The sequence below is a fragment of the Notechis scutatus genome, chromosome 2, assembly GCF_049901735.1.
Source record: "Notechis scutatus isolate UNSWTSFEM ecotype Mainland chromosome 2, rNotScu1.2, whole genome shotgun sequence".
Classification (NCBI taxonomy): Eukaryota; Metazoa; Chordata; class Lepidosauria; order Squamata; family Elapidae; genus Notechis; species Notechis scutatus.
Genome location: NC_142010.1, coordinates 135,515,329 through 135,541,204, shown reverse-complemented (window position 1 = coordinate 135,541,204; position 25,876 = coordinate 135,515,329). Strand labels below are relative to the sequence as shown.

The following is a 25,876-nucleotide window of genomic DNA, read 5'->3' as shown; positions in this document are numbered from 1 at the left end:
TAGAATACATATATGGCCAGCCAACTTAAGAACGGCTGTTTTCAGTTTTAATTCAAAAATTAGTTTTGTCAAAATTGCTTAAAAGGATAATTACTACTTTTCAAATATCTACAATTTTTTTCATTTCATCTGAAGACACACACACACACACACAAAAGTATTAATGGCTTAGAGCAAGGGTCTTCAAGCTTGGCAACTTTAAGACTTGTGGACTTCAACTCCCAGAATTCCTTAACTAACATGTTTGGAGGAAGAATTCTGGGAGTTAATGTCCACAAGTCTTAAAGCTGTCAAGTTTGAAGACTCCTGGCTTAGATCTTCAGTTATCAAAATAAGCAAGAAGAAAAGGAGAAACATGCTGAATTTAGACCAAGGATCTGGTTACTTTATGGCAGATGTATCAAACACAGGGCCCACGGGCCGAATTCGGCCCACAATAGGCCTAGAGTTGTCCCGCGGAGCCATCCTGGAGATGGCAAGGGACTGGCTCATGCCGCCCCATTCCCGTCCCACCCCAGACACGCCCACCCAGTCAGCCACGATGACCAGGCCACACCCACCCTAGCCCCCCAAGGGCAAACAATGATACAGCCGGCAATGGGATCAAGTATGACACTCCTGCTTTACGATTTCCTTTGGCAATGTAGCAAGTACCTAGATAATTATTCCATGAATGCATTTACGCTCTTTGAAAATTTAAATATATTGAAGCAAATCAAGTAAAGTATAGTCAACATCACATGTCTCTTCCTAGTGATTTGCAATAACAGGGCTCATTACAGAGACCTCTAGCTAACAGCCACCTTCATAATTCTACACTATCCCATTTCTAACATCCATCCAAACAGGCCACAATCTAACCTGTGAGGGGAAAAGCTCAATTCTTTTTAAATAGACTACTTAATATGCCAGCTTTCATTTTAAAAGAAAAGAAGCCCCAGAGGAACTTAATTAAAAAAAAATCCTATTACCAATTCCTAATATATACAGGTCTTCCCATCAAAAATTACTTTCCTTCCCTCCATCACTGGTTTTGTGGAAAGGAAATGTATGTAATTCTTCATCCCTTTTACAAAGACTAATGTTCCATTCTAATCAATAAATAGCATTATCACAGAAATCATTTTCTCAGCTATGCATACAGGATCAAGCTCATATACTTACAGAAACAGTGAGATTAGCCCAGGCAACTTTGGAAGGGTTGATATTCTGACTGCTCCAGTACATCAGGGTATCATTACTGGGATGTGTAGGAGCTGTACATCTGCAGCTAGTGGGCACAGAAAAGGATTAATGAGCATTACGCATCAAACCATATTTACTTCTGAAAGCCCAAGTCTCTGGTCCAACAACTTTTGAAAGCTTCTATTGACTTGTTCTAAATTGTATTTTGTCATAATTTAATAAATTCAGCATGTCATGTTTCCTCCTCCTATTTTTCCTACAATAACTACCTGAATGAGATGGGTTGGATCGAGAGAGGGACTGGCCCAAAGTCATTCAGCTAGCTTCCATGCCTAAAGCAGGACTCGAATTCAGGTTTCTCTGCTCCTAGTCCAATGTATTTAACCCTTCATCCATACTGGCCATCAATTATTTGTCTAACCTGAGCTGAAGGTAGTAAGCAGGTAATGTAGAACCTTGAACATTTTAATACTTTCGCGTGAGTTTACAAATCACATGACAAATTACCATTTGGCTCAATTGAAGATGGATGAAATAGCAAAGAAATCACTTGGCCACATATACTTGGGAAGTTGTTGGCCTTTGGATGATTTCATTTCGGAGTTCAAAACTCTTCCAAAGTGATGGCCACAACCTGTGTCAAGGTAAAACAGTTGTTTTATAACAACTGTTGCAGGATCAAAAGGAAAATGGGGAACCCATTTGAGGCAATTGAATTCAAAGTATTTTATACACATTTTGTACACTGCAGACTTTAAAAAAGTATTTCAATCTTTATGAATTCAAGATAAAACTAATCAACAATTGTATGAAAGCACAATTTCATTTTAATAATATAGAATTGAATCGAATAACAGAGTTGGAAGGGACCTTAGAGGTCTTCTAGTCCAACCCCTTGCTCAGGCAGGAAACCCTACCGTATTTGCCGGCGTATAAGATGACTTTTTTGCCCTGAAAAACATGCCTCCAAGTGGGGGGGGGTCGTCTTATACGGCGAGTATATAACAAACTCTATATTTTGAGTGGAAATGTTGGGGGCTCGTCTTATACGCCCAGTCGTCTTATACGCCGGCAAATACGGTATATCATTTCAGACAAATGGTTGTCCAATTTCTTCTTATAAACTATAATAATAATAATATTAATAATAATAATATAGGAATTGTCTGAATTGTCTATCAAATCAGCTCTGTCCAAATTTAAATTATTTCCTCCATAAGTCATCCCCCTACTATCAAAGGAAATATTGAGCCTCTTTCAATGGATCAAAGAATCTGAGAGAATCATTGCCCAGGCTTGCATAAATTATAAAATAAATTGTGCGAACAATAGAACCATACATACTAACTACATGTACTGTGCTGCTGCTCTCCTCAGTGTTTTCTTAAAAAGTGCTCAACTTATCTTTGTTGAGACCCAAAGAGCATTCTTGCTGTAGTCTATGATTCAGAAGAAGTAAGGTCTTAGTCAAACAAATGCAAAAAACAAAAACAAAAAAACAATCACCAGTTGTCCTCCCTCACCAGAATTCAAGAAGGACAAACAGTGAGTCAAGAAAGGTATCCCAAATACAGGACAACCTGTGCAGACCTCTCATTTTTGGAGCTCAAAAAGGGGCTTCAACCTAGGGATATAAATTGCCCATTCATGCTATATATTATCTCAAGCTTTCATTGCAAGGTCCTAAGTAGAGATTCTATATCTGTTCCAGTGAATCTACTATACACTAATTCTTATCTAACTATTGTTAGGTGATAGTTGCCTTCCTTGCTTCTTATTTAGGAAGCTCTGGTGGCGCAGTGGTTAGAATACAGTATTGCAGGCTAATTCTGCCCACAGCCTGGAGTTCAATCCTGACAGCGCTCACAGTTGACTCAGCCTTCTAGCTTCTGAGATGGGTAAAATGAGAACGCAGATTGTTGGGAGCCACATGCTGACATTGTAAATATCCCAGAGAGTGCTGTAAGGCAGTGTGGGGGGTATATAAGTCTAAGTATTATTGCCATTTCTGCACAATAAGGAATCTTACGCCAACTGATGAGTTTAAATATATGGAAGCAAAGCAACTAAAGTACAGTAAGGCATTTTTTGTTCAAAATAGAAGAAACAACACCGACTCACTAATAGAAAGTCAGATGGTCCAGATTGCTATCCATGTAAAATGGGTAAGTCCTTCCCAACTTAAACAGCTTCTCTATGGCCTCAAAAATGAAAATGAGGCAGATCAGAGAGGCAAAAGCTTCTTCTGTAAACCGAGTGATGTAGCAGACCAGAGAGCTAGCATCGGTGGCCACGAGCACGAGGCACATGAATGTTGTCCACAGGCCAATGCAGGTTCGCAGAGCAAGATAAGAAAGCTTATAGTCTCTGCAAAGAAGTGGTGCCAAAGATAAGAAACAAGAAACATTACATGCTGGAATAATTCTGATCATAAAATTGTAAAAGTATTGAAATACAGAAATTGTTAAGCTTCACCAGTTGTCCATTACTTGATCTTTCCTCCAGTCCTATCCTTTTGATAGAAAGTGGCAATACAGGTAGTCCTTGACTTACAACAGTTCATTAGTGACCGTTTGAATTTACATTGGCATTGAAAAAAATGACTTAAGACTGTTTTTCACACTTACAACCATTGCAACATCCCCATGATCAAAATTCAGCACTTGGCAACTGACTCATATTACATCAGTTCATCAGTTCTGGCTGTGGCCATTAAGCTAATCACCCGACATTAAACGTAACACTGTATGACTGTGCCTTGCAACTGTCTGCTCACTTCCCCATTGACTTTACTCATCACAAGCCGGCCATGGAAGTCACAAATGGGAATCACATAACTGCAGGGATGAAGCAGCAGCTACTACTTCAAGATTGGTCATCAGTCTTCTTTATAACTTGTAACTTCTTGTTGCAACTTTGAACAGTCACTGAACAAGTGGTCAGTAAACAAGGACTACCTGTAATGACTGAAACTATATACATTGATATGGGTCGGTTATTGATAAATGATTGCCATCTATAGCACCTTAAACATTCTAAAATTTCCACCTTAGAATCATCACAAAGCTAGTATCAAATTCAAAACTGCATAAATTATAAATAAATGGTTCAACTCTTCTCTTCATTCAGCCTATTTCTCACAAGCCACGAAGCCTTCTGATTAAATCCACAATGATTTAAGCAGGAATTGGAGCTCATAGAATATGAGTGGAATAATCCATTGAAGAATCAATGAGGGAACTCCCAGGCAACGTGGCACATTTTAAAAGTCTGTAATATTTTTGGCCACATATGTTTTTGATAGGAATCTGTCAGCATTCCAGATTAGATTACCTCTGTCTACTATTCTGGATGTGGAGTTGTTGTTATCCATCAGAGCCAGGGTTTGAATCTGAAGGGAGGAGAGAAATAACTGCTCACAATTAGTACCTGGGTTGGGAATACTAACCATAACTATTCCTAGGAAGTGGAAGGGGATGAGACACTACTTCTCTTCAGATACACTATGATATATCCATACGCGCATCAAAATCATATCAGAATTTCACATTTTCTGCTCTACTAGCATTTCAGGCTTCCTGTGCATTCAAATGAATCCCAGCTTATAACACTGCTGCCTAACTGTGCTCATATTTTGTTTTGTTTTATAAAAAAGGATCGAGAGGTCAGCAGTTAGAAATGGGTTAGTTAAATTATCTCTATTAGATTCATCGCCATCATCCCTTGTAAAAGTACATAGCCTTACTTGCAGAACTTGAATAAAATTTTCTCGAAAACCAGTACTGGTCCAGTACTTCCCAGGATGGTGAGAGGCTGGCCAGCAAAGAGAGAGTAGACCACTCCAGTGATCGAAGCTCCAAGCAAGGATTCTATAGCACTCTGCAGGTTTAAACACAAACAGAAGAAAAGAAGGGGTGTTATAATGGATCAGACTGACAGTACATGCAACCACTCCCTCCTTAGGGATTCAGAGAACAGAAAACAGGCCACTTAATTCAATTGCTTTAATTTCCTCTATGAATTATCACTAAAGACAGGTCAAGGTGACTAATTGGCAAGAGCTTAACTCTAATTAGAGGCATTCTCCCTCCCTTCACACATTTATTTTAATTCAGGAGACAGATCTGTTGTGATGTGGGAAAAGCAGCACTTTTGCCATATGTCATAGATCCACATTGAGAAAAATGACAATGTTGGCAAATTCAGCGTCATCTTCTGAAATGGAAGGTCCTTCTCAAATTAACTTGTATTGAAGATTAATATTCTAAATAGCTGCCCTTCTTTAATTTATGTCCAATCCAGCCATAAACATTCTAGAGATGAATGGAATGGAGGGAGGAAGGAAAAAGAAAGAAAGAAAGAAAGAAAGAAAGAAAGAAAGAAAGAAAGAAAGAAAGAGAAAGAAAGAAAGGAAGGAAGGAAGGAAGGAAGGAAGGAAGGAAGGAAGGAAGGAAGGAAGGAAGGAAGGAAGGAAGGAAGGAAGGAGGAAGGAAGAAAAGAAAGAAAGAAAGAAAGAAAGAAAGAAAGAAAGAAAGAAAGAAAGAAAGAAAGAAAGAAAGAAAGAAAGAAAGAAAGAAAGAAAGAAATTAATTGTCTAGGATATAACTGTGAATATGAAAGATAGGTTGAAATATATCCAGATAACTAATTTTAATCTTCTCTTCCAAAAAAGTAATTATAGAGTATGCCTTCTATTACAAATGAATATCTGAAGGCACATTTTGCAGGGGTGGTTTAAAATTCTATTATCAGGACACAGAAAATGAATGGGGTATTTTTGCGTTGAGTGCCTTGTATTTCTAATCAGAAGACACTCTGAAGCTACTCTATCGTCTTCCTATAAGAAAAAAAAAAGAAAGATGGAAAACATAGGAAGTACAGAAAGATCTGGGGCCCTTGTAAAAGTCTGTGTATGTGGATTGATCGCCATCCACTTAAAACCTTGATGAAAAAAAACACCAATAGTTAGAACTGTGATCTAATAATGCAAAATACTATACAGACCAGCAGTGATGAGGTTAAATGTCCACTGCTTTTGTAATGCTGGTTTTGTTCTCACTTATCTTGACAATTACTCATAAAACATAAAAGGAAGGGGGGAAATGTTCTTACAATTTGTCCATCTGTTGCTTCTCCAAGCAGCCCCCCAAAGGTGATCACAGGAGACATGCTGGCACAATACAGGAAGAGAAAGGAAGCTAAACACTGCAAATTCAAAGCATCTTTATAGTCACTCCAGTACCAAGGAGCTTTCCGTTTTATATCCAATATCAAGCCACCAAAAAGCCTGCAAAGCAAAGACAGAAATTTCTAAGAAATGGTGGATTCACAGCAGTGAGTTAAATACAGTAACAAAGTGGCTGGAGATAAACCATTTCCCAACACATAATATTGAAAGTGGAGTGGCAGCTCTTTGACTTTGACATATTCACCCCATTATTTGTCCACAATTCCTGTTTATAGGCTCACATCTGATTCAAACTGAGAATCGTCTGTTCTGTATTACCAGACATTTCCCTTCTCATTATAGTCCTCAGTGCTAGCAAAAGTGATCTGCCATAATTCTTGAAAATTCTTGCCCAGATGTCACCATCCTAACTCTACTGGTACTAAAAGTACCCCTAGACTTACAACCATTCATAGATATACAACAGTTCAAAGTCACAATGGCATTGAAAACTACACTACAACTCACACAGCATTCCCACCATCATGTGATAAAAATTTGGGCACTTTGTAACTGACATTTATTTATAATGTATATACCACACTGGCAGATCTCAAGCTAGCCAGAGCCAGTGGAGCACAAGCAACACACCTTCATTTAAATTTAAATTTAAATCCACCACACAGCTGATTGGTGTATCTTCCACGCCAGACAACGTGTCTCCTTTAAAATCCCCCACACAGTTTCCCCAGCAGGGACAAACAACAAGGGAGGAGAGAGATAGACCAAGACTTGAGGAGAAGTGGATAGAGATAAGAGCCTGTACGAGCTGTGATTTATGAGTGATTTATTTAGACACTTACAAAGAGACTGATTCTGAGAGTGAGCCATTCAATGAGCTGTGACTGGTGGACAGTGTGATTTTAAACTGCAGAGAAAGAAACGGAACTGACAGAGGGTGTGATTCTGAACGGCTGTAAATTATGGAGAACTGAGGTCCATTTAAATCACCAAAAATCAATCACTTTGAAGCCATTTCAAACAAAACGAAACCACATGCCTTCCATCTCTACCTCACCAAGTTTCCCTGGGTAAAGACTCCCTGAATGGAGATTTCCTGTCAGCTGTAAAGTCCTGCTCAGAGTCCTTCCCACTCTGTGGATCAGATATCAGCAGCAATTAACCCTTTACTCACTGACTCTCATTACCTCAAAACTTATAACTTTTCTACCTCATTACCTATATTCAATGATTAGATAATCAAATTCTATAAAATAATTAATTTATCAATGGTTTAATTGATTTATTGTTTTGATTGATTAGTGTGATTAGAGTGTTTAGTGCAAATAGTGTGATTACTGATTAGTGTAAAAGATCAGGATTCATGTAATTTAATTGATTAGTAAAATTAGTGATTTAGTGAATTTAATTGACCAGTGTGATTAGTGATTAGTGTAATTAATTGATTAGGCTGATTGTTGCTTAGCAAAATTATTTGACAAGAGAGATTATTGTAATTGATTAATTGGTGTGATATTGGCTATATTGATTACCCAAAATTGTTTCATTAAGCAATTTAATCAACGTACTATCTCAACAAACATACCATGCCAGGAAAAAAATCCAATGCCAAACCACAACCTAAAGACAAAGAAATCCCTACCAATGAACCACAAGTCTCCTGCACATGCCTTATATCCTATGAAACTCTTAAAGATAATGAAAATTCCACCAAATGTTCTCTATGTGACAACTACGCTCACCATGGCTGCTTAGGATTACCCAAGCAAATGATTCAATTCCTAGAATCATCCTACCATGCATTTCAATATTACTGCCAATCATGCAGACCCAAACTGGACAAATATATTGCCCTGTTTGAAAGAGTTGATACCATAGAAACACAAAGAACATCCCTTGACACCATAGCAGCATCCCTGGACACTTTAAAAGAAAGATTAACTAACCTTGAAAAAAAAGACACAACACAAAAAAACGAGCATTCCATAGCTACAAACCACAGCTCTACCCAACAACCGCAACCCAATCCACAAAAAACCATAAATCCAACAAATAATTATATCCCAATCATCGTCAGAGAAGCTGTCGAGCGCGAACGGAAGCAACTAAACACCATCTTATTTGGTCTAGAGCAGGGGTCCCCAACCACCGGTCCGCGGATCGGTACCGGTCCGTGGAACAAGTCCTACCGGCGCTGGTTTGCTAAGGCCCGCCATCTTTTTGATGAAAAGTGCTTCCGGTGAGCTTTTCCGGTAGAAAGCTCACCGGAAGCACTTTTTCATCAAAAAGATGGCGGTGCCCAGCTGATGCCGGTAACTGGTCCGCGGCGCCAGCTGATGCCGGTACCGGGCCGCGGCATAAAAAAGGTTGGGGATCACTGGTCTAGAGGACATGTATGACAATGATGACATTGTAACTATATTACAAGCTAAATTTACTACTAACATGGGCAACAGCCTGCCCATATGCTTTTATCTTTCTTGGTGACTTCAATCTACCTCACATTAACTGGAGCCTAAACGAATGTAAAACTGAACCCATACATGCAACCTTCTACAATGCTGTAACAAATCTGGGACTGGAACAACTAAGTAACCAACAATACCAGACTTAACAACTGCCTCGATCTCATCTTCTGCAATAGTTTGAATTCAATTTACAGAATACAAATTAAAGAACCCTTTTCCAACAGTGACCACAACATGATTAACTTTTGTCTCAACATACGTCCACACAAAAATCAACACAACGATGTGATTCCCCAATTATAACTTCAAAAAAGGCAACTATGATCTTATATCTCTCATCCCTTGATTGGTAATTTCTATTCACTGGATGCAATATTGTTGAAGACCATTACAACATATTTTTACTTGAAGTCAAAAAGAGTCATCAAACTATATGTACCAATAACAACTCCCAAAACCAGAAAAAACAGATTACCCATAACAATACGGAAGCTTTAATCCAAAAAGAGATCACTTTGGCAGAAAAAGAAATCCGTTCACTTTGCCAACTTCAAAAGCTGATACAAAAATTTATGCCACCAGATAAAGACTGAATGCACCAATTATCACATTAAAGAAGAGGAAAACCTTCTATGCACCAATTCCACCCCCGCTTTCTACAATTTTGTAAACAACAAACTAAAAGACTCAAGATCCATCCCATCCCTGAAAAAACCTAATGGTAAAGACTGCAATGATAACACCATTAAAGCCAACCTCTTTAACACATTGTTTGGCTCAGTATTTGTAAACAGCAATGTATCATGCCCAGTATTTCCTAGTCGAACCACAGACAACTACAATGATCTAATACATATCAATTTTACAGAAGACAATGTTGAAAAAGCACTACGCAATCTAAAACCATCTCTATCTATTGGACCAGACGGAATATGTGCCTACTTCTTAAAAAAGCTATCCACTGCCATAGCCGAACCTCTAAGCATAAGCTTTGAAAAATCTTTCAGGACCAGCTCGTTGCCAAACCTATGGTCACAAGCCACGGTCATCCTCATCTTCAAAAAGGGAGACCCCAGCCTAGTTGAAAATTAAAGACCAATCTCTTTATGCTGCGTCACCTGTAAAGTCATGGAATCAATTATTAACCAATCCATTATCCTCCACTTAGAGACAAACAACCTACTCTCTAATAAACAATTTGGTTTCAGAATAAAACTATCCTGGAATCTGCAACTCTTCCACTGCAAAAACATATGGACTACACAACTCAATCAGGGCAAAACAATAGACGCAATCTACATAGACTTCTGTAAAGCCTTTGAAGCAGTGGTACACGACAAACTACTCCTAAAACTAAAACTGGCTTGGATAAATGGTGAATTAATTAATGAAATCAAAGATAGCGAAATCTTACCAAACGACTGGGCTGATCACAACCCAATTCAAATAACCTGGAGAGGTAGAAGAAAAAAAAGAAGATGGACTCTTAACACTCACTTAATAAAAGAAGAAGAATACACTAATAAATTGAAAGAAGAACTGAACTTCTTCTTAAAAGAAAATAATAATGAACTAACTTCAAACAAAATATATGGGACACAATGAAGGCATTTATAAGAGGAACAACTATCTCTTACAATGCTATGAGAAATAAAAGAAAGTATGCCCAACAAAGTAACTTACAACAAGAAATTAAGGACTTAGAAACCCAACTACAAAAGAACCCCAAAAATCAAAGAATACAGAATCAGTTAATAACAACTAAACACAATCTAAATTTATTGGAACAAGAAAAATTGGAGAGTAGTCTGAAAATGACTAAACAAATTTATTTTGAGCACGCAAACAAGCCAGGGAGATGGTTAGCCCACAAACTTAAGAAAATGAAAGAAAAAAGATTGATACACCAATTAATGGACGAGAGGGGCAATTTGCAAGAGGAGATAGAGAAGAAAAAAGAGATCACTTTTAAATACTTCAGGAAATTATACAAAAAGGAAGACGTTTGTGAGGACAAAATAATGAAATATCTAGAGGAAGCAAACGAAAAAGCAATTGGAGAGGAAGAGATAGAATTATTAAACAAAAATATAACATGGTCCGAACTGAAGTCAGCAATAGAGAAGCAAAGTAACAATAAAGCGCCAGGACCGGACGGGATACCTGTAGAACTTACAAAACAATCATAGAACAAATTGGACCACTGATGCTGGAAGTATTCAATGAGGTACTCCTAGCAGCCAAGATGCCGGACTCGTGGAGGGGAGCCTTAATTTCGCTGATCCCGAAGGAGGACCTAGACCATAGACTTATTAATAATTATAGACCAATCTCGCTCCTGAATGCAGATTACAAACTATTCTCTTCTATAATAGCTAATAGACTAAAACAGGTTCTAAACACACATATCCATGAAGATCAAAATGGATTTCTCCCATTTCGACAAATTAAGAATAATCTAAGAACAGTGATAGACATTTCAGAATACTATGAAGCCCATCCGAAAAAACAATTTGCTTTTATGTTTTTGGACGCTGAAAAAGCATTCGACAATTTAAATTGGCATTTTTTAATTCAAAAAATATACAATATGAACCTTGGCACTAGATTCGAAAACGTCGTCACTACAATTTACCATACTCAACAGGCAAATATTCTAATAAATGGGGAACAAACTGACCCGATAAAAATAGAAAAAGGGGTTAGACAGGGTTGCCCTCTCTCTCCTCTGCTTTTCATATTCGCCCTAGAATCTCTTTTGACGTATATTAGGCAAAATTCGAGAATTAGAGGACTGAGGATTAAATCAGAAGAGTACAAAGTACAAGCCTTCGCTGATGATTTGGTTTTTTTTTCTGGAGGAGCCTATAGAAAAAGGACATAACTTATTAGAAGAACTAGAACGATTTGGAGAAGTCGCAGGATTTAAAATTAATAGGGGTAAAACGAAATTAATGTCTAAAAATTTAACAGGAGACCAGAATAAAGAACTAGAGACAATAATGGGAATACAGGTGACAAAAAAAATTAAATACTTAGGAATTTGGCTTACTCCACAAAGCAAATCATTAAAAGAAAACAACTATGACAAACTTCTCCAACAATCCAAGAAAGATTTAGATTCCTGGAGTACATTACAACTTTCCTTATTGGGCAGGATTGCTCTGATTAAGATGAATATTCTGCCAAAATTTCTATATCTATTCCAGACAATTCCAATCAAATTAAATAAAAATTTTTTATGGAATTAAACAAGATAACACTGAAATTTATTTGGCAGGGGAAAAAGCTAGGATTAATGTAAAAGCCCTACAAGATTTGAAAAGCAGAGGAGGGTTAGGCCTGCCAAACTGGGAAGTATATTACAAGGCAGCCACCCTACTATGGATAAAGGAATGGGTGAATTTAACTAACAAAAGAACACTAATATTAGAAGGCCACGATATGCAGAAAGGATGGCATGCCTTTCTGTGGGAAACTGGGAAACCCAGGCAATCATATTTCCATAGGCATCTTATCAGGGACTCTCTATTAACCAATTGGAAAAAGTACGAAAAAACTTTATCTAAAAATACCGATTTGGCTATCTCCAATGGAAGCGATAGTACACCCTAATAATTTGGATATAACTAAAATGATTAAGTACGAAAATTTATTAGACCCACAAGGAAAATTGAAAACCCGACAAGAATTACAAGAGCGAGGATTTAAAATTGATCAGTGGGTGTACCTTCAAATTCATAGTAGATATAAACAAGATATTAAGGAATTTGGAATCTACAATAAATTACAGACTTTAGACAAAATTCTATTAGGATCGAGCAAAAAAAATATATCTAAATTTTACAAACATTTATTAGAAACTGAATTAGAACAAGAAATTGTCAAAGGAAATATGATTGCGTGGAGCAGAAACGTGGGACGGAGCATTACGCTAGGAGAATGGGAAAGGATCTGGAACAGGAACATTAAGATCACGAAATCAGCAGCTTATAAAGAAAACGCATATAAAATGTTTTATAGATGGCACCTGCCCCCTTCGAGATTGGCGAAGATGCACCCCAACACGAGCCCCAATTGTTGGAAATGTCAAAGCATAGAAGGTACCTTCTTCCATTTGTGGTGGTCGTGCAAGGAAACCCAGAAGTACTGGCAAAAAATTAGGCGCTGGCTAGAGGAAATAACCAAGGAACAAATAGAGTACAAACCAGAGTCCTTCCTTCTAGGAATTTTCGATAAACAAATACCCAAAAAATCGAAGTATATTGTAATTCATATCTTAACCGCAGCCAGACTGGCATTTGCCCAGTGCTGGAAATTATCTTCCATTCCCTCTGAACATATGGTTATTCAGAAAATTTTACAATGCGCCAAATGGACAAACTAACCCAAGCACTAAAAAATAAAGAATCCTCATCATATTACAACAATTGGAATCCTTTGTATAATTGGCTAAACCAAAGATAGATCATCTCTAGGAAAATTATGGCCGAGGGCCTCCAAGCAGAGATAAAGAAAAGCACCGCCGATGATACTTTTGAAGAAGAAAGGATCTTACAGACAGTCACAAAATATGGTTTTATTTTAACTGTTTTCCCTACTCTATCCTTCCCTCCCTTACTCTTCCCTTTCCCCTCTCTTAGGCTTTCCTCTCTTCCCCTCTTGGTCTATGCCAAGGCCTATTTTTCTTTTTGTTGTACATAATTTGTAGTTGTGTTGTTCTTTTAAAGGTAAAACTAATAAAGTATTTTTCCAAAAAAAAAAAAAAAACTAAAATCTTATGGTATCTCTGGACAACTGCATAACTGGATAGAAGCATTCCTGTCAAACAGACAACAAATGGTCAAAATTGGGAGCGTCCTATCAAATTCTGTACCTGTCAACAGTGGTGTCCCCCAAGGCAGTGTTCTAGGACCAACTCTCTTCATACTCTACATAAATGACCTTTGTGATCATATTAAGAGCAACTGTGTTCTCTTCGCTGATGATGTAAAGCTATTCAACACCACAGACAATACTGCTACCCTACAAAAAGACCTCGACTATGTATCGGAATGGTCAAACAAATGGCAACTTCAAATCTCAACAAATAAATGCTCTGTCTTACATATTGGCAAAAAAAATCAGAAAATAAAATACAAGCTGAATAGTCAAGACCTTGTTGATGATCCAAACTCTGTCAAGGACCTTGGAGTACTCATCTCTAATGATCTAAGTGATAGAGCCCACTGTGACTACATAGGCCAAAAAGGCATTAAGGGTTGTTAACCTAATCCTACGTAGCTTTTTCTCTGGTAATATCACACTACTAACTAGAGCATATAAAACATTTTCTAGACCAATACTTGAATACAGCTCATCAGTCTGGAACCCACATTATGTATCTGATATTAACACAGTTGAGAAAGTCCAGAAATATTTCACAAGAAGAGTTCTCCACTCCTCTACTCATTGCAGAATACCTTATGCCACCAGACTTGAAATTCTGCACCTAGGAAACCTAGAACTACGCCGCCTTAGGTCCGATCTAAGTATAGTATATAAAATCATACATCTGCAATGTCCTATCTGTCAATGAATACTTCAGCTTCAACCATAACAATACAAGAGTACACAATAGATACAAACTCAAGGTAAACTGCACCAAACTTGATTGCAGGAAATACGACTTCAGCAACAGAGTGGTCAATGTCTGGAATACTCTACCTGACTCTGTGGTTTCTTCCCCAAACCCCAAAAACTTTAACCTTAGACTGTCTACTATTGACCTCACCCCTTTCCTAAGAGGTCTGTAGGGGGCGTGCATAAGCGCACCAACATGCCTACTGTCCCTATCCTATTGATTCTTTTTATTTTTCTTATATGTATCCATTTCATGTATTCATAACTATGTTTATACTTATACCTATTATCTTGTAAGCGATTGACAAATCAAATAAATAATAAAATAAAATAAAATAATGCTTACGGCATTTCAGGACCATGTGATCAGGGGTGGGCTGCTATGGGTTCGCCCGGGTTCGAGCGGACCCATAACTAATGTTATGGCTGATTTAGCGAACTGCCAAATCCCTCCCCCGGCTGGCCCCGCCCCGTCCCACCCCACCTACCCCTCCCCTCCCAGGAGTTTCCACGCAGCCTGTTTTGGATGCGAGATAAGTGCATGGCCCACATAGAGGCTTGAGGAGGGGGAAAAATGGGCCTCCTGGAAGCTCCAAAAGGCCAGAAATGGGCCTCTTTCCAGCCTCCGAAGGGCCTCCGGAACCTGGGGGAGGCAATTTTCGCCGTCCCAGAGGCTTGAGAAAAACCTCTGGAACCTGGGGAAGGTGAAAACACCCCCACCCCACTGTAGTGCAGGAGGCCAACTAGGCCATGCTCGCCATGGCCACGCCCATCCAACAACTGGGCAGAGAAACCGTTGCTGAAATTTTTGAAGCCCACCCCTGCATGTGATCACCATCTGCAAACTTCTCAGGTGGCTTCTGACAAGCAAAGTTAATGTGGGGAGGCCAAATTTGCTTAACAGTGTAATTCACTTAACTGTGATTCACTTAGTGACCATGGCAAAATAAGTTGTAAAAGTGGGTGGACAACTGTCTTGATTAGCAAATTTTAATCCCAATTTTGGTCATAAGTCGAAGACTACCTGTATTTAGTTCATAAGGTGTCCCTGAGTTTATAGAGCCCTTAAAATGAAAGATGGGAAAATTTCCTTTAGCAAAAGTTTGGACAGTATATAGCCCACAAACACTATTTCTGCAACCATGCAAAAACTCTTCCATGCAGTTTGTAATAGTACTGGGCAAAATGAAAGTCTTAAAATTTTGGAGAAGTTATTTCACTTATTTATTTATATTTTGCACTTAACCACCCATCTCCCTCTTTAATAATGTTTGAACCATGCCAACAGTTGTGTTGTTGTTGTTGTTGTTGTTGTTATGAGAAAAATAAGCATCAAGGTTGACTCAGCTTCTATCCTTCCTAGATGGGTAAAATGAGGACCCAGATTGTTAGGGGCAACATGCTGACTCTGTAGACCACTTAGAGAGGGCTGTAAAGCACTATAAAGCAGTACATACCGATAAGTCTATTGCTATTGCTATCTTAAGCTAGAGACATGTAACCTCTTAAAACACTCCCAAAATAAGTCAATAATTTGAACCTCTCCGTTGCATTGATGCCAGGATGTCACTGGCCACGTCCCTTGCAGGCCACAGAGATCAAATACCTTTTAAAATGCAGTACTAGCTAGTAAAAGATTGCTTATTGCTGCTTCAGAAGCCACCACAAGATTCCCAGAACTTACTTTCCTGTTCTTTGGAGTTCTGGCCCCGTGTGATCTTCCATCTCATCATCAGAAATCTTTCCATTATATAACTTTGCCATCTTCCTCTTATCCTAATAAAAAGGAAGTACGACAAATTAACATCATTCTGCTGGCTTTTGAATCAGTTCAAGGCAGAGTGGCCTTTAAAAACAACAACCCAACAATATCAAATTGGAGGCTAAACCTAATCTTATAGTTGCAACACTACTGTATATCAAAAACCATATAAAGGTCATACAGGTAGTCCTCGATTTACAATCATTCATTTATTGACCATTCAAAGCACTGAAAAAAGTGACTTACACTTACGACTGTTGCAGCATCCCCATGGTCACATGATCAAAATCTGGACACTTGTCAACTGATTTTATAATGGTTGCAGTGTCCCAGGGTCATGTGATTCTTTTGTGACATAAAATGACTAGTTAAAGGTTGTAACATGACTAACTAGTTTAATGTCATAACATGGGGCAAAACTCATTTAACAATGTCTTACTTAGCAATAGAAATTTGGAACTCAGTTATAGTCATAGGTCGAGGACTACCTGCAATTTCATTTGCACACATTCATTTGCCTTAGTGTTGATGTAGCTTCCAGTAAGTAAGCAGCATCATTTTTCTTTCTTTGCAATTACAACAGGCCAAAAAGCTGAGACAGCTGTCTAGGGAACCTTAGGTATTAGCCCATAAATGATAAATATATATTGTTCTATGATTCCACCCGTCTAATTTATAGACAGTATCCCCCATATTAGACTTGATATTTTAAGAATATCACCATTTTGTTTTATTGAGTTAGAGAAGGAAGTCACAGTTTACCTGAGAAGGAACGCTTTTAGGTGGCTCAATTCTGATCGATGGATCCCATTCCCCAGGTGGCAGCACTGTCACCTGATCTAGAAACTCATCAATGCCAGCTAAAAGGTCACTTCGATCCTTGGCTTTGTAAGCAACATCATGGAAAACCTATATAGACAGGAGAGAAACATTTACTTACACGTAATAAGCTAGATCAATTCTAATTTCTCCATATATTCTCTCAAACGGAATCTTTGTCTGGATGACTATTCTGGTTAAACAAGCAAAACTTTAAAATCATCCACTTTGAATGTGGAACAATATATAGATACATAGTATTTTGGCAGGTAGTGAACTAGCATCCTTGCATAAGTTCCCATCAGAATCAAACACTTTTTCACTTAGCTGAGTGTACCAGTGACCCTAACCACAGCTGCCTAACCGTGGCTCATTAAAAAAAAGAACAAAGCTGGCTATGATTATATAATATATGAATGGAAAGTAACACATGACGGGTTACTACAGTTTACAATAAACCAAGTCATATAAATATTAAAAGGAGAGTATGCATCATGAAAACCAATTCTACCATGTGTATACTAATGCTTTATTTGGAGTGTGTGGGGTCATTATTTCTGACTTTTATAACTCTTTTTATGACTCTGTTGATGTTCTTTTATGTATAGGTCATCCAAAGCAATGTAAACAGCTTAGGCCCACAGTGCTTCTCAACTTTGACAACTTTAAGAAACCTGGACTTCAACTCCCAGAATCCCCCAGGCAGCCATGCAAAGGTTAAGAAACACTGTTATACAGGGTGAAATTATGCATACTTCACTTACCTCATCAGTCATGAGGGTAGCCATTGACCGTCCAATCTCATGATATTGCTGTCCTTTCCCTACTGGACCCAGCAAGACAAACAAGAACCTAGTCATTAAAAGAGAGATTGAAAAAGAAATGATTGCAATATAAGTCAAACATTTTAAAGCCAATTAGAAACTAAGTCTCATTTAAATGAGACAGACCTTTCCAATTAAAGAAAAGAAAAAGTCTTCAAAAGACCTTTCCAAGATCTTCCAGAATGGTGAAACCTTTCTCCAAGTATGCAGCTTTAAAAATCTCTGAAGGTGAAATTACTCCTCCACATTTCCTTGGCCCATCAGGCTCTGTTCAGCTCTGTGTTGCTTGCACTAAAGTCTTGGCTACTTGCAGTCTCTTGTCCCTCAAGCCATCTTCAACTTTAGGAAAAAAAGGTAGGAGGTATATACCTATTTCCTTTCCATTCAGATCATGTACAGAGCAACAGTGGTCAATGTCTGGAATACTCTACCCGACTCTGTGGTTTCTTCCCCAAACCCCAAAAACTTTAACTTTAGACTTTCTACTGTTGACCTCACCCCTTTCCTAAGAGGTCTGTAGGGGGCATGCATAAGCGCACCAACGTGCCTACTGTCCCTGTCCTATTGTTTCTTTTTACTTTTCTTATATGTATCCATGTATTCATAACTATGTTTTTACTTATACCTATTATCTTGTAAGCAATTGACAAACCAAATAAAATAAATAAAAATAAAAATAAAATATACCTTTCTGGATTGAGTCAATGCAAAACCAAATCCTCAGCAGAATAGGAACAAAAAGGAAGGGTCTTTCTAATTGGTGGATTCTGTACGGTATTTATTTGGGACAGCACTCTTAGCAAATTTCCAGAAACAAAACATATGCTTTCTTCCTGTATATAAGTGCATATTGGTTTCTGAAAAGTACACAAAGGTTGTGCCCAATGTATATGCATTTACATGAAATTTTCACTTTCCTCTGTTTAGACATTCTGCATGCACACACGTGCCTTTCCTATGCCTGTTAGTGTCTTGCTACATATTTCCTCCACAGACAAGAAATGATTAAATATTGATGACATCTATGAAAAAATCATAAAACTTTGAACTATATACCATGTTTCTCCAACAATACGGCCTCCCCCAATAGGAAGTCCCAGCATGTTTTATAGGCATGAAATGAAATTAAGCCCCTCCCCCCCAAATTAAGGCCTATATTAAAACATGCGAAATGGGGGGGGAAATGGCGGGTGGGCTTGCTGTTAGGAAGTACTTTTGTTGCACACCCGAATATGGTGCTGCCTGCGTTGACCCTGATACAAAGTGCCCCACCAACGCCGAGGTCAACATCCAAGCCGTCGCCGCCCGCCCAAAGATGCAAGGGGGGGGGAATTAAGTCACCCCCGAAAAGACAGCCTAGCCATTTTTTCGGGGCTCAAAAAAAAAATAAGACCCGGCCTTATTATATGAGAAACACAGTAGTATATGTAGATAAACATTAATATACCTTTATGTAATATAATCTTCCAAAGTTTCCCCCATCCCAAGATGCTTCATGCTCCACATCCCATCTGTTGGGTCCCAACAGACTTTTTCCTACTTCTACTGAGTATCTCCCAGGCCTTAGGCCTGATTCCCACTGCCCCAAGCAAAACACCCTTTTTCACCACTTACTTTCTGAAGAGCTGTGAGGCCTCCCAGATCACCGGGATGACTTTCTTCATTGCACAGCCACATGGCAATGTTCTGAAAGCGGCCATCGTTTTGTCCCGCTGACAAAATGGTGGCCGCATTCCGGTCGCTACTGCACTGCCTAAGGACAAACTGCTTCATTGTGCTGCCTTAACAAGCTCTGCATGATGCTGCAGAAGCATTTAGAAGCCAATGCAGCACTGTGGAGACCTCTCTGAGGCAGCAAAAAGGAGCAGTTTGTCAGGAGGCCACCATTTTGTCCCCGCTAGTTTGTGGGCGGGGACAAAATGGCAGATGCATTTGGGTTGCTGCCGCGTGGGATAAATTGCTTCATTTTGCTATCTTAACCAGCTCTGCACGGTGCTCAAAAGCTTTCTGCAGATTCAGTAGCTTCTGCAGCTCTGTGCAGACCTAAAGTAGCAAAATGAAGCAGTTTGTGTGATGGCCATCATTTTGTTCCCACCCATTTTTGGGTAGGGACAAAATGACGGCTGCATTCGGGTCTCCACAGCACAGCACAGGGATACATGACCTGCTGTTCCTCCATAACATGAGGTCTGGAGAGCTTCAGAAGTTACATGTGGGGCGTCATGGGGGTCATAAGGAGGAGGCCTAGGTCCTGCAGGTTTCCAGTGGGGTGGATGGGGGAGAGAGGCAGGAAGGCACTGCAGCGACCTTATGGTGGGTCATTAAAGCGAACAACCGTAAGCCCACTGCAGCTGTCCTAATTTTGGAATGAGGTCGTAAGTAGCTTGTGTGAGTTGTCACTTGTAATTTCAAACATTCATTACATGGCCTGTTGTACCTTGAGGATTACCTGTATCTAATACTGAAATATTAATATTTATGGATTTTCCAATAGGATGCCTCTTTAGTAGACGCAGCTTTTTTAAAAGGATTAAATAGTGTAGGAACAGGAAATATCCACAGCCATCTAAATGTTTAGATTTCTCTTGAGTCCACTGAAAAAAGTTGGGTTTTTATTTCAGCAAAGAGCTTAAAATCATTTTTAAAGCTTCTATATAAATTACAAAGCTATCAAAATGAATGATTAAATATTTTTAACTCAATGGGGGTGTAGAGGGGAGGCAACATTCCAAAGTTTGCAACAAACACAATTTAAATGGCATGGACACATTATTTACAAGCATAAACTCAAATATAACAATTAGGGTGACAAATAGTCGTAGTACACAATCAGTGTGAACTTAGCATTAATTACTGTTGGATAGATTGAGAAGGTAAAAAACAAAATAAAATCCCAAAGGTGGCAATTGCAAACCATCACTTCTGTAACACTGCCAAGAAAACTGCATAGCTACAGTCACTAAGAAGCATCAGTACTATTAGTTATCCCCCCCCCATCATCACTACCACATTTTACCTGGTAGGGAGCGGAACCTCAGTCATGCCTGGAAGAAGAACAGCTGGTGATAAACGTAAGAAGGCAACAATAGGTTGTTTCAGGAAATCTGCTTCTCCAATTAAAACATTTGCAGCCTCAGCTCCAACAGGAATCTTCTTCATAAAATGAAGGTCTGCCTAATTACAAAGAAAAAAGCTTAATTTTTAAGGCAGAACTGATATTGTGATGCATTTAATAAATACAGATATTATGATGCGTTTCATAAATAAGGTAATGAATGCAGGCAATTTAATAAATACAGGTAATTCACTCTTTCAGCAACTGTTCAATGTTACGACAGCAGTGACAAAAAAGATTTATGACCAGTCCTTGAAATTGTGGCTGTTACAGCATCTCTGTTGTAACTTGATAGTAATTTGAGTGCTTGGCAACCAGTGTGTATTTACAACAGAAATAGCATCCTAGGGTCATGCAATCACCCTTTGCAATGTCCACAGCTGACATCCAACCAGCAAAGTCAATGAGAAAGTCAGCAGGACTTTGCAAGTGGCAGACCATGACATCCTGCTTAATGATTCATGGTTATTTGCTTAATATCTCCAGTTGGAACTGATGTAAGTCAGCATGGACATATGGCATTTCACTTAACAACTGTTGTACTTAGTGCCAGTCCCCGTTGTGGTCCAGGACTACCTGTATAAATTCCAGAGAACCTCCTTTTAGGGCTGATTTTACTTTTAAAAAATAGACATCATATAGAGATGCTCATATTCAGATGAAATGCTGACATACCATGGCTGCTACTCATGACAGCAATAGTGGCCCACGTTAAAACTCCAGGGAACCCAACTTTTTTCCCATTGGCAGTGACATTATCATAAAAGTCAGTTTGGCCGAAGATGCCAATTCAGAATCAAAGTAATGTCAATAGTTTTAATCTGACTTCGATGGAGTCAGATCTGATTGGCTGTAAGATGCTCTTACAATTAGTGATAAACAATTACATTAACTCACTTTGCACACGTCTGTTGGGGTAGTATCAGGAGTCAATCCATTTCTAACATCTAGTGTGTTAGAAGGAGGATGAAGAGACAGTGAAGTCACTCCTAAATAGAAACAGGAAAAATCTAGATAATTTGCTGAATTACTTATCACATTATACACCATACATTGAGTATATAATTTTGAGAAAAGTACAAACTTTTTGTCAATAAAAACGCATGTAGAATGCTTGATTTCACTTATAATGTCCATCTGTCTATCTTATTTTACTTATGTGAATTGCAAATACAAGAAAACAACTTTCATGAGCCGCGGTGGCGCAGTGTGTGTGGGGGGCACATACACACAAATACACACACATTATACTATGTTCTGCCTGGATTGTGACACCCTGCACTGTGTATAAGTGTGACAACAGACAAACGTTTTGGGATTTCCAATTTTCAAGCATGAATGAAGCTGGATTGAAAGAAAATAAGTATGTTTTTTAAATTGGAGGCCGAAACATCAATAGCTTGCACTATGCCGATGGCGGCATTTTTATAGCTGAACATATAAATGACACGCTACCTCTAGTAATTAAAGTCAAGGAAGATAATAAAAAAGGATCAGGTTGGGACAGTTGATCTTGGATGATGATCTATCTGTATGGTTGCTGACAGTTAACACTGAATTGTCATGACATAATAAATCAATACCACTAACTACTAGAGGCTTTTGGAAATTTACAATAAAAATGCTTAGATAAAAATGATTAACATACTTAGTATGTCAGAAAACATTGGAAGATGGAGTTTTAGCTGGGCCAGCAGAATTATTCTTATAATCCTACACTTCGGGGAGACTGTTTGACTAAAACCTAGTGAAATACAAGTTAGATCATATGCATCCCTGATGTTCAAATCAGACAATGTCTATGCTCATCTATGATAAACCATAAATTGTTTAGGCTAAATAGTTAAGGTAAAGGCCAACAAATTACTCTATGCCTTAATATAATCTGAAGTAGACTATCAATTCAATATAGTTAATTTATTTGGGGATAGCATATTACACAGAGTAGCTTTGGTTGGTTGGTTTCACTAGAGATTATCATTCACTTGGTTTCACTAGAGATTATCATTCACTTTATTACGTTTGTCTTCTAAATTGCTGAAGCAATATAGCAAAGGGAAAAAACAAGCTGCATGCAATTACTCATGCCCATACATCAAGTCCATATTCAGAGTCACTCAGAATGGAGATGAGCGGCATATAAATTTCATAAATAAATATAGATTGAGTAAATTTTGTCAAATGTGTTTGTTCTTCATATTCCACTGCTAGTCTGGAGTATGTACAATCCAGAAAGCAAGCAGAGACACTGACAGATTAGGAAGGGATCCTCTGATCACCGGATGTGTACACAAACATTTGTGGTTTGGATTCAGGTGTTGGGTGACTGAATTAGCGATAGTTGTAAATCATAAGTTTTTATATATTCCCAATTATTTCTCAATATTTGGTTTATAATTCCTAATGTAATGAGAAAATTGGACCAGAATAGCCAGGTTACAGAGATCCTTTACCTGTCTTATCTACTGAGTGAGGATCAGACTTTCTCTGGCTACTTTCTCCAAAAGAACGGACAATTGGAAGGATGTTCCTTTTTTTTCCATGCTGATGATGGTGTTTCTTCAAGAGGGTTTCCCAGAATTTTTTACGTATGGATATATCCTGAGAATCCTGGCTATCCAGGATCATTTCTGAAAGAGAAAACCACCTAATTATACAAATGCAATGCAGATTACACAGCAATCAGTGATCCTGAATTAAAATTATATTAATTAGATTGGGTATGGTGGGAGGTTCAGCAGTATAGTCTTTGTTAAGGGAGGAAAGAAAGACTTAATTATATATATTTTTCTATTATACCAGCAATCCTTATAATCCTTTGCACACCTGCTATTAGTTGTATTTTTCAAACTACTCCGCTAACAGAAAAGTCTATTTCACAACACATCAGACTGGATCATTAATACAGAACAAATGAGTATAATTCATAATTTGTCTTCAAATGAGACAAATTTAGATTGTTCCTGACTACCACCTCAATGGAGCCCCACATTTCCATTCCATTGGCAGTTGTTATGCCTCATTTTATGACCTTTTTTGCCACAAGTAAGTGAACTACTGCAATTGTTAAGTGAATCCAATTTTTTTTTTTTTTGGGGGGGGGGGGGGGGGGTGTGTTGTTTTTTTTTTTTTTTTTTCTGGTGGGGTTGCTTTTTTTTTTTTTTTTTTTTTTTTTTTTTTGTTTTTTTTTTTTTTTTTTTTTCTTCCCTTGTTTTTTTTTTTTTCTTTTTTTTTTTATTTTTTTTTTTTTTTTTTTTTTTTTTTTTTTTTCTGCGCCTTGGTTTTTTTCTCTTTTTTTTTTTTTCCAGTTCAAAAAAATGAGAACCCAAATTATTGGGGACATAACTGCTTTACTTATGAAAGGTCTTCTGTGCTTTTCTTTTTTTATAAATGCCAAATAAAACAACTAAGGAAAGTGTTTATATATGACTGGCCACTCCTTACTTCCCAAAATGGTTTCTAAAAAGTATAATATAAAGACTTTTACACAAGCGTATTTGCAATATCAGTTCATTTCTTGTATCCTTCAAGCTATATAGCAGTGATTGCCAAAAAAAAACCCAACCCCCTTTTGTATTGTGATGTCTTAAACAATAAGGAAAGTGCTTTTTTACAGGCCACCTTCTGTTTAAAGTATAATTAAAGACTTCACCAAGCGTATTTGCAATATCAGTTCGCTCTTGTCTTCACATGCATCAACTGTAATGTGCCCGGTCCCCGTGTGCGATGGCATGCCTGTGTCTGCACACACATGCCCGCCCGTTACCTGCACTGCACGTGCCTCCCACCTGATTTTCGGCCCGTTTGAGGCCATTTTTGCCCTCCTGGAGGCTCAAGGGAGGCCTCCGCAACCCAAAAACAGGCCCATTTTAGCCCTTCCTGTATTTCCGGAAGGCCCATTTTTTGGCCTCCCGAGGCTGCAGAAGCTTCCCTCGAGCCTCCAGAAGGGCGAAAACAGCCTCAAATGGGCCGAAAATCAGCTGGGAGGCACACGCAGGTACAGTGCAGGTAAGTTTGGCTGGGGCTCACGTGCCCACACAAATGGCTCTGCGTGCCACCTGGGGCACGTGTGCCATAGATTCTCAATCACGGCTATATAGTATCTTATTCAAGAACAAGAGTTTCTTCTTTTAATGATCCTGGCATTTATTTCAATGTGAGAAGGGTTCAGTTATCAGATAATGCAATCTTATTGACTTTTGATTTAGAAGTTTATGCTTGTTCTTCTCTTAAATTAGATCTCATGCCCTGGGCTTGGGTAGGCAGTGGCAGCAGCATGCTTGAGTAAAAGATGCTAAAAATATGCATTCTATTTCTTTCTGAGGAAAAAAAAAACTAATATAGAAACCATACAATCACCCCAAAGCAACAATCAGAGGAAAATTCTTAACTACCATATTTAGTTCTCAGAATAGCTATCCATGATGCTCCACTCCATGAGTAGTAGTGGTAGGAGATAGATTAAAAAAAGACCCAAATCTGTTATGGCTTCCACATTTTTTTTAATCAAACATTTTAAAAATAGTTAAAGGTGGGGAAAAACCAGCAGGCACAATAAACACTCTTTTCCCAACCATTTGTGCTACTTTGGCATCCTATCTTCCCATCCATCCAACCTGCATTAATGCGGATTAATATACTCTAAATCAGGGGTGTCAAACACAAGGCCCACGGGCTGAATCCGGCCCACAATGTGGTCAGATCCGGCCCACGGGGCCATCCTGAAAAATGTGAGGGCCAGCTTGTGTCGCTTCGGCCAGGTCTACCCAGAGTGAAAAGGAAACATGCCAGCAGTTTGGGGAGTGGCATCAAGATGGCCACCCTCACCCAGTTGGCCACACCCAGTGAGTGGAGTCAATCTGGTCACACCCACCCAGTTAGCCACACCTGCCC

The 25,876-nt window shown here is 38.5% G+C and overlaps 1 protein-coding gene across 9 annotated transcripts in view; it reads right to left on the bottom strand.

Moving 5' to 3' along the window:
- Positions 1-25,876, bottom strand: part of LOC113420152 (electroneutral sodium bicarbonate exchanger 1-like) — a 98,303-nt gene that overhangs the window by 29,963 nt on the left and 42,464 nt on the right. For all 9 annotated transcript variants that reach the window (XR_015747784.1, XR_015747782.1, XR_015747783.1 and 6 more), the window contains exons 6-15: positions 23,437-23,613; positions 21,881-21,972; positions 20,885-21,042; positions 17,809-17,896; positions 16,988-17,134; positions 16,148-16,239; positions 6,298-6,472; positions 4,931-5,064; positions 3,307-3,552; positions 1,165-1,270 (exon numbers count right to left, since the gene is read on the bottom strand). Coding sequence is in view for 5 of the 9 variants with exons in the window: in XM_087956311.1 (XP_087812437.1) it covers positions 1,165-1,270; positions 3,307-3,552; positions 4,931-5,064; positions 6,298-6,472; positions 16,148-16,239; positions 16,988-17,134; positions 17,809-17,896; positions 20,885-21,042; positions 21,881-21,972; positions 23,437-23,613 (1,415 nt within the window). In the remaining 4 variants the exon portion in view is untranslated. The remainder of the gene's footprint in view (positions 1-1,164; positions 1,271-3,306; positions 3,553-4,930; positions 5,065-6,297; positions 6,473-16,147; positions 16,240-16,987; positions 17,135-17,808; positions 17,897-20,884; positions 21,043-21,880; positions 21,973-23,436; positions 23,614-25,876) is intronic.